The sequence below is a fragment of the Parambassis ranga genome, chromosome 1, assembly GCF_900634625.1.
Source record: "Parambassis ranga chromosome 1, fParRan2.1, whole genome shotgun sequence".
Lineage (NCBI taxonomy): Eukaryota > Metazoa > Chordata > Actinopteri > Ambassidae > Parambassis > Parambassis ranga.
The window spans coordinates 22,809,328-22,826,403 of record NC_041022.1 but is presented as its reverse complement, the minus strand read 5'-3'; the positions used below and the strand labels follow the sequence as shown (position 1 = coordinate 22,826,403).

Below are 17,076 nucleotides of genomic sequence, written 5' to 3'. Positions count from 1 at the left end.
CTCTGGCTCAATTTGAGCAGTGAAGTAAAGTTGAGACCACAATGATCTAAAGTCTGGGTGTCAGGGAAGGAAAGTCAGGAAAATAAAGTTACTAAGTGAAGTGTACCTAATTCAGGCGTACAACGGCGATGCATAAGCATGTAAAATGAAAACATCCAGGAGTTCTGGCGTCTGAAGTTGTGGATGGGTAAAGTAGCTGTTTTTTTTTTTTAGCTTTCGGAAAACACGTCCTCCAGTAGAGTGACTTTACTTTTAGTTTAGTGTCTCAGTTGAGATCACTGAATTAGTCTAAGTGAAGTCTAAGTGCCCTCCATGGTGTGTTGCGCTCCACACGACCATACGTACATGTGCATGTTACTAAATAGACACCATAGATAGATAACTTGATAACATAATAAATAATCATTGACTAACCAAATCTAATCTACAGTTTAGTCCCCTACTGAAATTAGTATTAAAAGTAGTTTAGTAAAGTAAAGTAAAGTAAATTTGTTGCAGCCCTAAAAGTAAGTGCCGGGCCCTTTGATGCTGAGAGGTTCAGAATAAGCAAAACAAAAACACTAGTGGACTTGCATGCATCCTCCTGGTCATTTAATGGTGACAAGAGCAGCAAGCAGCATGAAGAGAGGATTCACCTGTGCATGAGTGAAGGATTCACTTGTGAACGAATGAAGGATTCACTTGTGAACGAATGAAGGATTCGCTTGTGAACAAGTGACGGATCTACTTGTGCAGCCTTCACAGCTTCACAGCCTGGCCCTTCATCGAGCCAGGCTGCACAATCATTTCCAGAGATTGTGCACAAGTGAATCCTCTCTTCATGTTGCTTTCTGCTCTTCTCACCATCAAATGACCACAAGGTCACATGTAAGACCACTTGCCTTTTTGTTTTGTTTAGTCTGCACCTGTAGACATCAAAGGGCCACACGTGCATAGCAACACTTTCTTTGTTTTTGTTTACTATGAAGACTCTGTGGTTGTGTGTACTCACAGACAACAAGATCAGTGTGCAAATGGCTCTCTTCCTCTCTAACATACACACACAGTGTGTAGACACACAATTATGTGCTAAAATACTCCCTATAACTCCATATACAAGCCAGAAACTACAGTACATGAGCACAGGCCTGCAGGTAAAGGGTTAAACATATGATTCACAGCAGGCCTCTGTGCGCACCGTCAGTTTGCGTTAACTCCGAGGCGCGCTTGTGGTTGATGAGCCCTTCTAGAATCTGGGCGGGGCTTCATGGCGCTCCGGGTCTGTGGCAGCATATTGGACGCACGGCAATACTTGTAAAGTCGTGTGATAGTTGTGCCCAACAGGTGTCAGATGAGTTACAGTTTCACTTCTGTAAGTCTTACTGTACACGAAAAAGCAGCTTTTACGCACCGCGCTGAGCCAAACGTGACAAATTACCACTTGTATGAAACGAGACGGTTCACGTGCAGAGTGTGGATTGTTTGCAAGCTAATGTTGGTCAATATTTGAAGAAGCAGGTTAGTGATTAACTGTCCTCGTTTCCAGCAGCTGCACAGACTCCCAGCGCACAGGCACCGAGCAGCTCTGTCTCTCTGTCCGCCTCACAATGCAGTGCGTCCGAGCTTGGAGAGCTCTGAGCTCCCGGTGCAGAGTACTTCCCCCCAGAGCATGGACACGAACTCAGAGCCATGCCGCTGCTGCTGCTGCCAGGCTGGACCTCAGCGGGATTTATCCGCCCATTGCGACCCCGTTTACTGTTAAGGAGGACGTGGACTATCAGAAACTGGAGGAAAACCTGCACAAATATGCCAAGATACCATTTAAAGGTCAGGCAAAACAAAGCTGTGTTTCTGAAGACAGATGATAAAAAGTTGAGCCAGAGTCAGATTGTGGGTTTATTTTCACAGCCCTGTGGAGAAGCAGGCAGTGAATCCGATGGTATCTATAACATACAGTGAAATGTGTGGCTGTAATGGTGAGTGTAGGCGCACAAAGTTCAATACTGTTTTGCAAAAGGCTTAGGGAGCAGACTGACAGGACGAAGTTCAACACGCAGGAAAAAGCGCACACTCCCCGTCGTCTGCTGGTGTGTTGTCGCTCTCTGGTGTTTATTTTCTGATACTACAACTCTATCTGCTTCTACAGCTGCAGTCCATTCAGGGATTCAACTTATGTAAAAGTACTAATACTGTATAAGGTGAAAAATGCTCATAACAAAAAAATTATCCTTCATAAAAATCGTGGTAAAAGTACAAATATATTGTCAACAAAATGTAGTTATGGCGTTAAAGAAGACAGAACTGGTACTGATATTGTATATGACTGGATTATTTAAAGCCAAGCATCATTGTTAGAGCAGCATGTTACTGTTAAGAGCTGAAGTACTTATTCAGGTTATTCTGAAGGTCAGCCAATGATTTGAACATTTATTGAAATGAAAATGATTATGTGGAGCAGCTAACTACTCTAACTACACTTGTAAGAAGAGTAAAAAGGTTAAACCACTGTAAAATCCACAACTTCTTGTATTTGAAAAGCTTGTTATATAGCTGTCGGATGAATGTAGCAAGGCAGCCTGCTGTAGATAGCATAAAATTAATCATGTAAAGTACCACAGTACTGGAAGACATTAAATCCACTTTCTACCACCGGCCTCATCTAGTCAAAGTAATAATACAAGGTGACATTGGAACTTAAATCCTTTGTGTAAAACATCATATATGCATAGTGGTGCGGGGAAAAAACTTTTTCACACAGGGCCATGTAGGTTTGGAGTTTTCTCCCATATTATAAACGCCTTCAATTAAAAAACTACATCTGTGTTATTTCTGTCTAATATTTACATTTGTATGATGATCTGAAACATTCAAGTATAACAAACAAAAATACATATACATACAAATAAAAAAATCACAAAGATGGCAAACATCTTGTCTCTGCTGCTGTTGGCTGTAGCACTATTTTCTTTGTGCCCCACAGTCAGTCAGCACATTGACTCGTAATGGCACTATTATTACATCTCTGGTATTTCTTTGAACCTATTTGCCCACCTTCTTGCTGCAATAATTACACTCAGCACTATTACTGTTATTACTATTGGTACACCTGTATTATATTCTCATTATAAGGTCTTGCACGAGGAACAAAAGAGGAGAACATTACAATATTTCCTGTAGGTGTAACCTCTACTCTCAGTGTGACTGTGGATCCATGACAGATATAATGGTGTAATGGATGGATGGAAAGTGGGGAGGAGGTTACACAACCTTCTTATCAAAATCAGTGTAATGTGTTTGTTGTTGCAGGTCTGGTAGTTCAGGGTTCCAACGGCGAGTATCCGTTCCTCACAGAGGAGGAGCGGGTGGAGGTGGTGAAAGCGGTCAGACGGTCGTTGCCGAAGGGAAAGCTGCTGATGGCCGGATCGGGCTGTGAATGTAGGTCTCTTAAACACAGAGAATAAAAGGCTGGTTTTTTTATTGGCTGGCTGAGATGAATGAAAACATTAGCTTCATGTGATAAAATAAGTGACAGATCAGTCAGCAGAAGTTTCACTGTTTAAATTACCAAAACAATTAGCAACAGTTATTATAGAAAAATCCAGATTTGTCCATTGTGTGCAAACCCTTCAAACACATCAAGACTGCTGAACTGAAATAAATCAAAAACAATTAAACCCATGTCTCTTAAATGAAGTAAATTATTTCTGTAGTTATAACAGCACACATTATTTAGACTGCTTTATTCAAAGTTAAGAATCTAAAGCTGGAATTATGTGTTTGATGGATTTTAGTTAGTTTGGCAGGCAGCCTGTCCCAGAGCTGGAAGTATTATTACTTTTATGGGCTGATATAAGGTCAAACTGAATCTGTAATGGTCTAACTGGCTGGTCAGTGCTGCAGCTTAACGAACATTTAGACAGAGCTGTGCAATAACACAATTCAGTTCATTTATCTGCATACAATCTTTTACAATCCAAATTGTCTCTAGGTGCTTTACAAGCAGACAGTGACAAGAAAAACTCCCCTTTAACAGGAAGAAACCTTGAACCCGGCTCATAAGAGATAATCTCTCTGCTGATGGTCAGCCAGGTGAAGGAGCAGAAGAAGAGACAGGAGAGGATGAAAGAGAGAGAGAGACATACACTGAACATCATACATCACAAGGACAAACATGACAGGCTGTGATAATTGTAATGCTGAGGAACTATGTAATGTATTTATATGTATTTTAGCTGCTACGTTGTTCAACTTAATTACACTAGTACTACATGGTAAATGACACAGACAGGTGGTGACTGTAGACACTGGGTTTGTGAGCATGTTGATGTGGAGGGAGAGAGACCTGCAGAAAGATACAGAGAGAGGTTTCTGTGCTGTGGTGGGCTCTGAAACCACTTCAGACAGACTCTTCCTATGTAGGTGATCAGTTAACTGACTTGCAGCCATACTTGATACCCTCAATATCTTAGAAAGATATAACAAATGGGAGGTTGGAGATCGGCCTGTAGTTTGCTAAGATGTCTGGGTCAAGTGAAGGTTTGAGGAATAACATCCTGGAGGAGCTTAGCTGGGATGGGGTCTAAGAGACATGTAGTTGGGTTAGATTTGTTAATGCTGGAGGTCAGCTCAGTGCTCAGGGGCCGGAAACTGTCAGAGGTGGGTTAGTACTAAAGGAGGTTTCTAAAGATGGCAGTATATTGGCTGTCATGGGGAGAGCTTGATTATTTTTTTTCTCTAATGTTAGTGATTGTATTGGTGAAAGAAGCTTCAGAGCTGCAGGAATACAAGGCTCAACAGAGCTCCGACTCTTTGTCAGCCGTGCTACAGTGTTAAAGAAAAAGCGCGGGTTGTTTTTGTTTTGTTCTATTAATGATGAATAATAAGCTGCTCTGGCTTTTTATTTGTTTTTTAATCTCTCCAGGCCCTCTGAGATTCAACCGATGTGAAGGAGTACCACTTCCTCCATCTGTGTCGATACCTGCTTCAGAGTTATATGGAGCTAGCCTCCTATGAATGTAACCTTCTTTTTCAGTGGGGTAACCATATCTTAACCTGTGTGTAACATGGCTGCAGTGTTGTTGACAAAGCAATCAATTTCAAGAGTTAGTTCAAAAGTTATAAGTGAGTGGTCTGAAAGGAGAGGGTTTTGAGGGGCAGGTTCTCAGTCTCTAGGCCGTAGATGAGAACCACATCGGGGGTGTGAATATGACAGTGTGTGGGTTCATTTACTATTATCTGTGAGAAACCTATTGAATCTAAGAGTAAATTAAAGGATGTCTTAAGACTGTCAGAACAAAGCTGCTCCATTCACTGCTGATGTAAAGAAACCTGGGTTCACACCTCATGAATTATTCCATATTCTCTATATGTTTTTATACAATATCCCAAGGACACAGGTGTAATGTATTTGCCCTTTTCCTTGTTTAGCTTTCTTCCATATACATAATGCTGATAATGGAGGCCATTCCTGTATTTGTTCTTATATATTAATTGAAAATCATTTTTTTTGTCTGTCTTCATAAAGTTTGACACAGCCCGAGTGTGTGTTTGTTCAGAAAGTTATATATATCTTAAGTCATGATTTTTCCTCAGCCACCGGAGCCACGGTGCGGCTCACGGAGAAGATGGCGGCAGCCGGAGCGGATGCTGTCCTTGTGGTGACACCATGCTTCTACAAGGGCAAGATGGACAGCTGCGCTCTGATCAGCCACTTCACAAAGGTCAGCTGGGAGTGCTAACACACACTTACATGTATTAGGGCTGTAAAACCTTAAATGCATGTAACTAATCTCACAGTTTACTCATATACCACACTCCTGTGATGTAGGTTTTTGAGGCCCTGTGGTAGTTTAGTTTTAAATGTATTAATGATATTTTAAAATCACTAGAATAGCACTTCACAGTAGAGACGAAGTGAGAACGTCACTTTTGGTGTGGTGTGTGTTTCTCCCCTGCAGGTGGCTGACAGCAGCCCGGTGCCGGTGGTTTTGTACAGCGTGCCGGCCAACACTGGATTGGAGCTGCCAGTAGACGCAGTGCTGCAGCTTTCTCAGCACCCAAACATCCTGGGCCTTAAAGACAGCGGGGGAGACGTAAGAAACACCTCTGCTGCATTTTTTATGTAATCTGTGAGTCAGAAAGAAAGGAGAAACCTTACCTCTGTGCGAACTGACAGAGCCGCAGGTCTCCGTGTAACGTATCAGGGTTTGAATCCTGTTTACTGCATGATATTTGATAAGCACATCTCATCAGATCTGTTTTCTCTGTGAAAGGACATTGATTGGGTCAGACCACATTTTGCCAAGCAAGCAATCTGAGCGTCGTGGAGATTTTAACAAAGAAAAAGTGTCAGGAGTAGATGGATGTTTCCCGAGCATGTGGCATGATTGCAAATCTGAAGTGAGTTTCTAATGAGGGCCCAGTGAGTGATACATCTGTCCAATCAAATGATGACAGTTATCTAATACGTTTGGACCTGCTGCACTGCTAGCATGATGCCTAATCCTAGAAATATGAGCTGCATTACAAATGTGGTATCATAAAGGATTGTCCTTTGAAGCGATGATGATGGAGAAGTTATGTTTACACAGTCAGGAAGCAAAGTACTCCAAAGATCACATTAAATAACATTAAGCCTAGAATTTAGATTTCCCTTTTTAGAAATGGGACTGTGTCAGAGTATCAGACCTGAATCACAGCCCCCATAGTGAATCAAAGCATGAATGAAGTGAGAAAACCCAGCCTGCTGATGATCAGCACTGCTTTATTTCATCACCACCTACATTTGAGTTATTTCTCTTGGTTTTGTTTTCAGTGTCAATAGAAACAGCACTGCGTTCATAGCAGCTGTTGGATTTCAGTAAACCCACAGCTGCAGGGAAGACTGGCAACTTTTTAAAGAACCTAACAAGTAAAGTGTGAGCAGGTTTTCCCTGCAGGCTTTGATTGTTACTGGTTTGGAAAAAAAGGGGACAGTTTGCTCTTGTCAGGCTCTTAATACCTTTCTGTCTGTGTGGGAAGTGTTTGCAAGAAGTTGCAAATGGATTTGTGATTTGGGAAATAACATGTTTGTCCACTTGCTGGGAGACAGCAGTGTGGGTGTAGTTCAAGTACAGGCTGGGTTGTAGGCGTGATGAGGACGAAACACAGAAAACACAGGGCAAAGGGCCAATTTCAGGACAGCAGACAAGAATCAGAAGGATTATTTTGCACATAAGAGCCAAACAGAGCTACGTGTGACTGTCTGCATTTTCCAGCAGGGTGTGCAGAGAGTCATGGACACATTTACAGCCTGTTTTTTCCAGCAGACTCCGATGTGGACAGACGTGTTATTGAAAGTTTGAATCGCAGCAGCCACTATTTGGAACTTTCCTTTCCACTGCCTTTTATACTGAACTGAATCTTAGTGATAATTTCCATAAAAATCATGTTTGTATATCTGGCAGTTAACTGAAGCTGCACTAAAAACCTCTGTAGGGAGATCTTAAGATAATAATTATTTTTACATTCAATGTGTGGTCTTTATGAAGAGTTGAAGATCCTGCTGTCTGTGTTTACTACCTGGCAGGCTTCTTCCTCCGGCATCGATGTGTTTCATGGTGTGTTAGGACCGCCTGTAGATCAGAGGAATAGTGTGAAATTGTTGGCAAGAATATTTATGGTGTCACTAGCATGGTGTGTGTGTGTGTTCACCAGATAAACAAAACAGGGATGCCCACTACAATAATGTAGTGGAGTGAAAAATGGAGTACTTTCCTTTAAGATGTAGTGGAGTCACAGTATGAAGTGCAGCAGGAGACATGGAAGTACTTAAGCAAAGCCAAAGTGGACTTAGTGTGAGTACATATTACCATTTTCTCACTGGAAATTGCAACAGCAGTGCAGCAGCAGTGTCCTGGAAATGTTCAACAGATCTTTAAGGAGTAATGCGTTTTTTTTGTGGTTTTTTACTCGTTAAACATCTGAGATACCTTCATCATAATTACACATACAATAAAACACTGTAGGAGCAGAGTATGGAGCAGTCAGCAAGACAAAGCAAAGAAGACATTAACTATGGAGTAGATCCACCACTCCACTAGTTATGTGCATACTAGCACAGAGTTGATGTAAACACAGCAGCTACCTAGATTAGTGGAATTAAAAAATCGCTCCAAAAACGAACTCAAGGCAACAAAATTCAGCTGTTAAGCACAGAATTACCAATGACACCCACTCTTTCTTTAAAAACGCGGTGCACAACTATGCTGAAATGTACGGTAAAGTGTGCAGGAGCTCCGTGGTGCATGCAGGTGTGACCACAGTGCATTCTTTACTTTTTAACCAGTTTTAACTCTAATGGTTTTCTCCATTAGTGTAAAGCTAACTAACACTGCTATGCAGTGTGTGTGCAGTGAGGTGCTTCAACATGCCTCTACCGCACACTCAAAGTAGATACTTACTGAAATATTATTTATTTTTTATGAGAGCTTATGTGGCCCATGCCTGGTCTAGTAGTAGCTGTGGTTTGTTTTTGGCTGAGCACCTCTGCCTAATATCATTTAGGATCATGCAACCTATCCAGCAGAGCATCACAGCAGCTCTGCTACTTCTTCCTCTCTTGTTGGACTGTGAATGGACCCATATGTTGGTACAAAATGGTATATATATGTAGGTACAGTTCACAGCTGGCTGATTATTATTATTATTATTTGTTTATATTTATTACAGCTTGTTTATCAGTCTGTTTATATTTTTGACTCACAAAACAGCTGCAGTAATCTGAGCTGTGCTTTTATTTTCTAAGCACATATATTGATGTTAAAAACTGACAGCAGTCAGCTCTGTCTGTGTGTGGGAATTAGTGGGTAAAAATAAATATTATTATATTGAACGTTTGAGTGCTACAGCTGGGATGTTGAGTCACATCACACAGTTGAATCAGGATTTGTCATTTATTAGGCCTCCAGCAGGAGAAACGTTTCAAACCATCATCTGCACAGCTTTCATCTTTCCTGTTATGTATTTAAGGGTATTTGTTGCTTTAACATCCCCCCATAGGGATCATTAAGGTTTCATTTCATCTCCTCATCTTCCACTAATCGGATTCCTCCTGCCCACTCTGTGGGTGTTGACTTAAAGTTCCTGCATATGCACTGTGTGAATCCACAGAGCGCTTTGACGAGGCGTCATCGCCCTGCACATTGGCTAAGATCAACCTGTCTGTTCAATCCAAACAATTATTCACTCTAAGTGGAGTAATTACAACGCCAATTCTATTATTTATCCCTGCAAGAGAGCCGGGAGCATTTATAGTCACGTCTTTACAGCTCACATCAGAAAAACCGCCGCGATCACTCACATAATGCGACTCCAACTAATGCTGTTAATTTTGCTGTCAACTGTCACAAACACATACAGTGTTGATTAAGATAACAAATTTGATTAATTTTAATATATTGCCTCCTGCTGTGTGACAGCTCACCTGTCTGAAGTGAAAAGCACAGTGTCTTTTTTTTATTTTTTTTTAAATGTGCACAGCTCTCTTAGTGTCTTTGGAGATGTCCCACAGACCCTGCTGCTGCCGCTGTGGTGACTACATAATGTTAGAGAGGAGCCACAGTTTAACTGTATACAGCAACATATTGTAATATCCCAACAGCTGTGAAGAAGCTTAAGGTTGAGTTTATAGGCCAAATAAATATCACTGCTTAACTGCTGCTAATAAACCGTCACTTGTGTGTGACAGCTCCCCCGTTTGAAGTAAAGACGAGTGGACCACACATCATGTGCTGTCACTGTCTTTAATTATGAGCAGCTAAATTAATTAAGTCGCCACTATACATTAGTATATGTGCATAAATGTGTGAAACTCTTCTCTTTCAAGTTGCACATATGGGTCCAGCTGGAAAAGATGGCGTCGAAGATAAAGTGATTCAAAACAGCTTCAGTTCTGCTGCTGTGCAAACCAGGAAGTGACTCCGTCAGCTGCTACATCCATCTTTATGCCATATTTAGTACCAATGTGACACAGTGCTAGCCTTTTAAGTGACAAAAATGTACTGGATTATTAGTCCCGTTTGATCTGTGAAAAATGATTAGAACCCCATCTCGCTCATAATTCATGCAGCAGAGGGTTAAGCGCCCCTGTGCCTTCAAGTTGCACACTGCAGGCTAATGACAATAATGAGACTTAAAAAATAAAAGCGAATAATGAGCGTTTCTGTCAGCGGGGCTTGCTGCAGTGTTATTTTTCCCACTGGGGAGCTCTATCTAAATAGCCAGAGAGCTCAAGCTTTCAGGAGACCAGCGGGAGCTCCTATAACCTGATTGACTGACTGATTGATTACAGTTCTGCGTGTTTGAAATGACTGATGTGAGGAAACTGATTGACAGTCGGCAGTTATAAATAGAGCCTCCTCTGTAGCGCTGATGGAGGCTGAAACCAGAGGCTGCGGGTTCTCCCTGCGGAGTCTTACACTCCCTTTGAACATTTCAGGTTTATTTGGATTGTGCACTTCATATATCTGGATTGACAAAAGAGGCAAAATAAAATAGAGAGCTCGTCAGTTATTCATGAGCCTCTCCTTCCTCCCCCCTCCCTTTACTTCTCATCTTTTGAAGTTGATTCCTCTTTTTTATCCTCACATGGGACTTGTCTGTTTTTCTCTCTTCCTCCTCCTCCTCCTTCTGTTTTGGATCTTGAATGATTCCCTCCTCCCAAAAGCTTCAGCTCGTGAAGACATGATGCTGGTCTTAATTTGAGCGATTTGTTTACAGTGTGAGATGTTGAGTTTGTCGGGGTCTTTTGTGACAGCTTCTCCTGGGATTAAAATACTGAAGCAGATATTAGCTCTGACAGCAGGGAGAGGCGATGACAAGCAAACTGATCTGTTTCTTTTTTTTTAACTCTCTTTCTCTGTCTCTTTTTTACATGTTCCTCAGATCACACGGATCGGCCTGATTGTTCACAAAACCAAGATGCAGGATTTCCAGGTTTTAGCGGGCTCAGCAGGGTTTCTAATGGCTGCCTATTGTGTTGGTAAGAACCCTTAAAATAGGACTAACAGAGATGTTGACAGCATTTTCCTTTCATCCACAGCCGCAGTGAAGACATGAAGACATGATGTTTTTGTATATTTTTCATGTCAGGTGCAATCACAAGTGTAAACAATTATCTAGTTTTGCTTAGTGCCAGGTGTCATCACAAACCTTCAGATTTCACCTCCTGCTCATGTTCCGTGCTGTATTTCACAGTCTCAGCTCTCTTTAGTGGCTTTTTCTTGGATGAATTTCCCACCTCCCAGACTACTGTTATGATTTCACTGGAAATTAGCAAAAGCAATTAGCAAAAGTATGAAAATGACATGAAATGAGAACTCCATCAGAGTATAATTGGTAAACTTTAATGGTGTTATGTTTTCATGTCTGCAGCTCAACGTCTGAGCTGAAATTGAGCTAAATAGATTCACTAATTAAATACGCCTCCAATAAAGGTTGGGGGCAGGTTAGCATTGTAAGACACTGAAAACAGCACAGGGTGAAACCAATTCAATAACTGTGATTAGCTCCCAAACCTGCCATAAATATGTCATTTCAAAGATATTGGGTAAATCTGAATTAGAAAACACAACTTTTATTTACTGTTAAATTTGTTAAACAAGTTTAAAAGTTGAATAAAAAACATTTTGTTGCCCATTCTCACCTCACAAAGACTCTGTACTCAGAGGCACAGTCCTTTAGAATGTTCTGTGTATCTGCAGCAGTATCACTCATGACTGGAGAAGGTCACCGATTTTCTAAATAGTTTGGACTCCACAGATCCAGTCAGACACCACTTACCTGGCATTGAACAGGCTGTGTGAAAGGGAATAACAACTGGAAAAACACACACACAAGTGAATTCACTACAGAGGTGCACAAGTATCACAAGCAAGAAATGGGGTGAGGCACAAAGTGGCTGACAAATTAAAGATGTCAGTAAAGATCTTTCTGCTGAAAATATGATACGAGTCAGAGACTCTACAGTCCAAAAGCTGCTGTTCTGCTTGGCTCTTAATATATTAAAAAAATAGCCTAAAGTCAAGTCATTCCAAAAAGCAGGGTTCCTCCAAAATGTTTTTAAATATTTTTATTTTTTTTTTAATTTTCAGCTCAGACAATAGCACTGCTTTTGTTATAGAAAGAAAAGAAAGCCCGTATTTTTCATAGCAAGGATGAGACTGATGTGTTGTGGACATGAGCGAAGCTGGAGAGCAGTGAGGCGTGAAGGCAAACACACAATGTCGTCTCCACATGAAATGTTCTTCTTATTATCAAAGCACATTGATTAAAAACAGTTCCTGCTGCAGTTGTGTTCACCTTGAGTAAATCTGCTCCAGAGTGAATGTGTAAACACATAAAAGACTCAGAGGACAGACTGAATGTATGAAACGTCCAGATGTGACACATCTGGAATGATTGACAGCCAGGAGGAGTAGGAAGATAGCATGTTGCTTGTTAAGAGTCAGGCTTGATTTATACTTCATCACATCAACAGAATACTAATGACGTGCACCAGCACAGAAGGTTACATCACTTCCTCCTAAACATTTTTATCTGCTGACCCGAACGCATCACATTGTGCTTGAAGCTAATTATAGACAGACATCTAAAATGTTAAATGTAGATTTATTTCCAACACACAAAGTCCACCCATCTCAGTTAGACAAATGGTTGTAAATACTCGTGCACCAGTTTATTATCAGTATTGGATGCTGGCTCTGATTTGAACTAGATAAGTAGTTAGGGTATTGGATAATGGTGCTGATCTATAGGGGGCGATCTCTTCAGTTCACTTCTATTTTTGTAACATGTAATGCTACAGTAGCACAGGTAGACTTGACTCACACCAGAAGCATAGAGCAACAACATGGAGTGAGCCAAAAAGTCAGCTGCATGGAGGTAATTCACGGCAACTCGTTCGATGGCGTGTCGCAATATCTGCATTATGAGTATCAGTATAAACTGATACACAAAGCTCAGGGATCCACATCATTATCCAATACCCTATTTACTCATCTAGTTAAATTCAGGGCCAGTAAGCACTACTCTAAGCACGATGTCCTCTGCCTATTGTTTATTAGTGCAGTGTTTTAGGTCATTATGAAGCTTGACTCATTTGAAGTATGGACAGTAAACAAAGACACAAACATCCAGATTCTTATTCCTGTCCTGCTGCTAGTGTTTTTGCTCAGGTCCCTTTTGTTTCCCATGTGCAGTAAAGACACATGCAGTTAAATGATAAAGCATAAGCAGTGTTCCACCTGATGTCTTGTACCTGCTCAGTATGTCAGCCATGCACAGCATACTGTATGTTTGGATTAGATAACACGTCTGGGAGCAGACATCAGTGTGATGCTCAAGAACCTAATGAGTCATGTTCTCCCACTGCCAGCCCTGTCAAACACACACAGCCTCCCACGGCTCTGTGATCTTTGCTCCCTGACATGTTCTCATCTCCATTACTAAAATATGTGAGTAATTGCATTGAGTGAGTGTGAGACTGACACGGTGTGCAGCAAGTGATTGATATGAAAATGTGGCCATGTCAGTGTGTTCAAGGTTGGATGTCCAGATTAATGCTCTCATCACCCTTCAATGATAGAATAGAATGTAGAAGTATCTATTCTATATTCTATTCTACTCTGTGCAGACTGGTGCAGACCCACCTGTCTTACATTTCACTCAGACACACAACAGAAGTTTATAAATCTACAGACTCACAACTTTGGCTGAGCTGGCAGTAGTTCTAGCTAATTGGTCTCGCATATATGTTGGAGTAATTGCTTGAGAATCTTGATCACATAGTGTGACAGCATTTTTTTCATGTTTCTCAACCAGTAATTGGGAGAAGAGCTAAAAACTGAGACCAGACTGTTGATGAGATATCTTCATTAACACAACACTAAATTTGGCAAATATTATCCAACTCATTAGCAAAGCAGTTCCCATTAACCATATACCGCACATTGACAATCACCTTTTTATTATATATTATTTTACTTTATCATATATTTATTCTTATTATGATTCTTGTTTATTGGTTTATTATACCATGGTGAGAGAACAGCTTCATTAGTCCTCCTCCCTCATTATCTCATTTAGAAGCTTGCTACACACTTAACTTTATTGCTGCCTGTGTTGCTCCCTTTATCCAAATAATGATAGAAAAATATTTTCAGAAATGGAGCTGCTGAAGCAGCAGGTGACAGACGAGGCTGATGGAGAGGGGGAGTTACACCCGTGTTTTTATAGTAGACAGCAGCTTTGAAGTTCTGGAGAATATTATGAGCACTGTATGACATTGTTTTGGTCTATTCATCATAGTAACATATTTCCATATAGTAAGAATATTTATCCAATTCCATGTTGTTAATGGTGCTTAGAACTAATAAACAATGTGTAATTAATGTTTCATTTGACTGAAAGCCCTAGTCCTGCTGTGAATTTTTTGGCTATGATCATACAAATCTAATATCAGTCCTGCTTTTCTGAACCTTTTTATTAGTGTACGTTAGTGTGACCTGTTGAATCTGAGCGTGGTGAGGAGGCAGGCCTGCCTGTCCGTCAGTCAGCGGCGTTAGGTGAGCTGCTGTCAGCCATGCAGTCGGACTGCTGGCAGGCCACAGAAACATTCATCAGACAGAAAACCCATCTATCAGCAGACAGCAGCAGCAACTCCAACGCCGCGGGGGGGAGGCTGTCTTTCCTCAGACATGTCACACTGAAAGGCCATTATATCTCCCTGCCTGGGAAAATGTGTCTGTATCTACATCTGCAAATGAAAAGACATACAGTGTGCAGCTCCGTTGATCTGACAGTAAGAGAGCAGGATAGACGAAGAAGTGCAGGCTGTTGCTTTTCAAACAATGTGTGTCTGTGTACTGACAGCTGAAGTGTGAATGCACGACAGTGATGGAGGTTTGATTTTTAAACAATACCAGAAATTCTCAGGATAAAACCTTTCGGTTTAATAACCTTCTTTATGTTGATTAGTGTTGGTCTGTGCTGTGTGTCACTGTAGGTGCCATTGGAGGAGTGTGTGCGCTGGCTAATGTGCTGGGCCAGGAGCTGTGTGAGTTGGAGCGTCTGTGTGTGTCCGGGCGTTGGGAGGAAGCCAGAGTCCTGCAGCAGCGTCTCATCGAGCCCAATGCTGCCGTGAGTACCATCTGCTACACGCTTTTATCCACCGCTCCTCAGACACCAACTCCCACAAATGGTGACAGACTGGAGGTTTAGTCACATTTCTCAGAGATACATAATAAAATAAGCCTGAAATACTCTCGCTGATTGCAGTGAACCTTACAAGGGCCAAGAAAACAACACAGATTTTTACATGTGCACACTGGCGACTGCAATGGCCGGAAGCATTATGTTTTTTGAGATGTCTCATCCTCGTGAACATGATCACGTCTAAAAAAACATCTTGATGGGAAAAAAACACCTTGGCCCACATGCCCCCACACATAAACAAAACAATTGGGAAGACTTCAGAAACAGTACGTGATACCCAGGGCAGATAGAAGTGTGACAAAAGGACTGATTCACCTGTAGCCAGCAGTCATGTGACAGATATTCAGCTAATTTTCTGGATGATCTGCAGGCTTTTACAGATGCAGGCTAGTGTGAAAACTGGTTTGTAGAGGCTGTAAAATGCAAATACTTACATATCTATAACAGTTACATATCAATATGTGGAGCTCCAGTCTGTCCACAGGGAAGTGTAACATGAGGTCGATATTTCAGTCCTTGAAAGCAGAACAGTGTGTATTTCTATGGCCGCATCTCCATGTGTTTATGGGGGCTGGGAATTGTGTGTAGCAGAAAATGACGAGCGGAGAGGGAAAAAGTTTTTCTTGTGAAATGTGTTTGATGTTCTGAATTTGTGTTTTAAGGTGATTTTAGGTTATTTTAACCTGATTTTAACCTGATTAATGCTAAAACCACGGGCGAAAACTAAACTCAACAGTGGGTGAAAGCACCTATGGGCACATAGTTTTATTGTTATCTTAACTCACGGTCAGCATTCTTTGATAGCTGCTTTCACATAAACCTGAACATATTACCAAGTAGAGCAGTGTGTCTTCTACAGTATATAAGAGTCAAACAGACAGTAAATTACACAAGGCTTTGCACCTAACACCACCAAGTCAAATGTCAGAGTTGTTGTGCTCTGAGCCTAAGTGAGATGCTGCTGAGTGTGCTTCAGGCTACAAGCGGGTCTGTTAAGGTGTGTTAAATGTCACAGCCCTAACAGCAGTTGCACCACCTACACATCCTCAGCACCCAGCTTCACTTCAGTATGGAGTCGCACACACTGCACACAAATACCCACTGTGTCTTTAGGTGTCATTATTCATGAAGCTGTTCATATTGGGGGTGTAGGAGATTGATTGGAGCTCTGTGTTGCTAGGTGACCAGGAAGTTGGGAGTTCCTGCCCTTAAGCAGGCGATGGAGTGGTTTGGTTTCCATGGCGGCGTCTGTCGATCACCTCTTCAAGCGCTCACAGAGACCGAGATTCAGCAGCTGAGGCGAGACTTCTCCTCCAATGGGTGGCTGTGAGGTGACCCAGGCAGGGTGTGTATGTATGTATGTGGGAGGAACAGGGGAGGAACACTGGTCTCCAGGAAAAATCTAAACTGTCAAAAAAAAATTACAAGTTGATTTGAAGGTCAACTTCAAAGTGTCTTTTGCTGTTAATCAGCTATAGATATAAGTCTGTTCTTTGTACAACAATAAATAAATATTTAGGCACAGATGCTTTGCTTTTACTGTAACTTCGAAGGAAAAATGCTTTTATTTTTATTCTTTAGAACTCCTATTCATGCAGACAGTTGTGTGTGTGTGAGTTAACATGTTTCTCTCAACAACAGCAAAGTTTAAGTGTTCGGACAGTAACAGACCATTTACAGTAAATACAGTTTCCTGTTAGTTTGGAGTGGTTTGACAGCAGTGAATGGTGAAATCAGACTGTGCCCATTGAATTACTGTGTATTGCATAGTGAACATTCAGTGGTAGCATCATGTATGTGCAGTATTCCGTGCATGGTGGAGACATTGGCTCCAAACACACACCT

The 17,076-nt window shown here is 41.4% G+C and overlaps 1 protein-coding gene across 1 annotated transcript; it reads left to right on the top strand.

Annotated features, from left to right (window-relative positions):
• The first annotated feature begins 1,219 nt into the window (after positions 1-1,219).
• Positions 1,220-16,757, top strand: hoga1 (4-hydroxy-2-oxoglutarate aldolase 1). The gene is made up of 8 exons (XM_028411769.1): positions 1,220-1,351; positions 1,526-1,806; positions 3,286-3,414; positions 5,572-5,699; positions 5,937-6,071; positions 10,903-10,999; positions 15,023-15,156; positions 16,412-16,757. Exons 2-8 carry the CDS (start codon positions 1,587-1,589, stop codon positions 16,559-16,561), a joined length of 993 nt encoding a protein of 330 aa, XP_028267570.1. The 5' UTR covers positions 1,220-1,351; positions 1,526-1,586; the 3' UTR covers positions 16,562-16,757.
• The last annotated feature ends 319 nt before the right edge of the window (positions 16,758-17,076 follow it).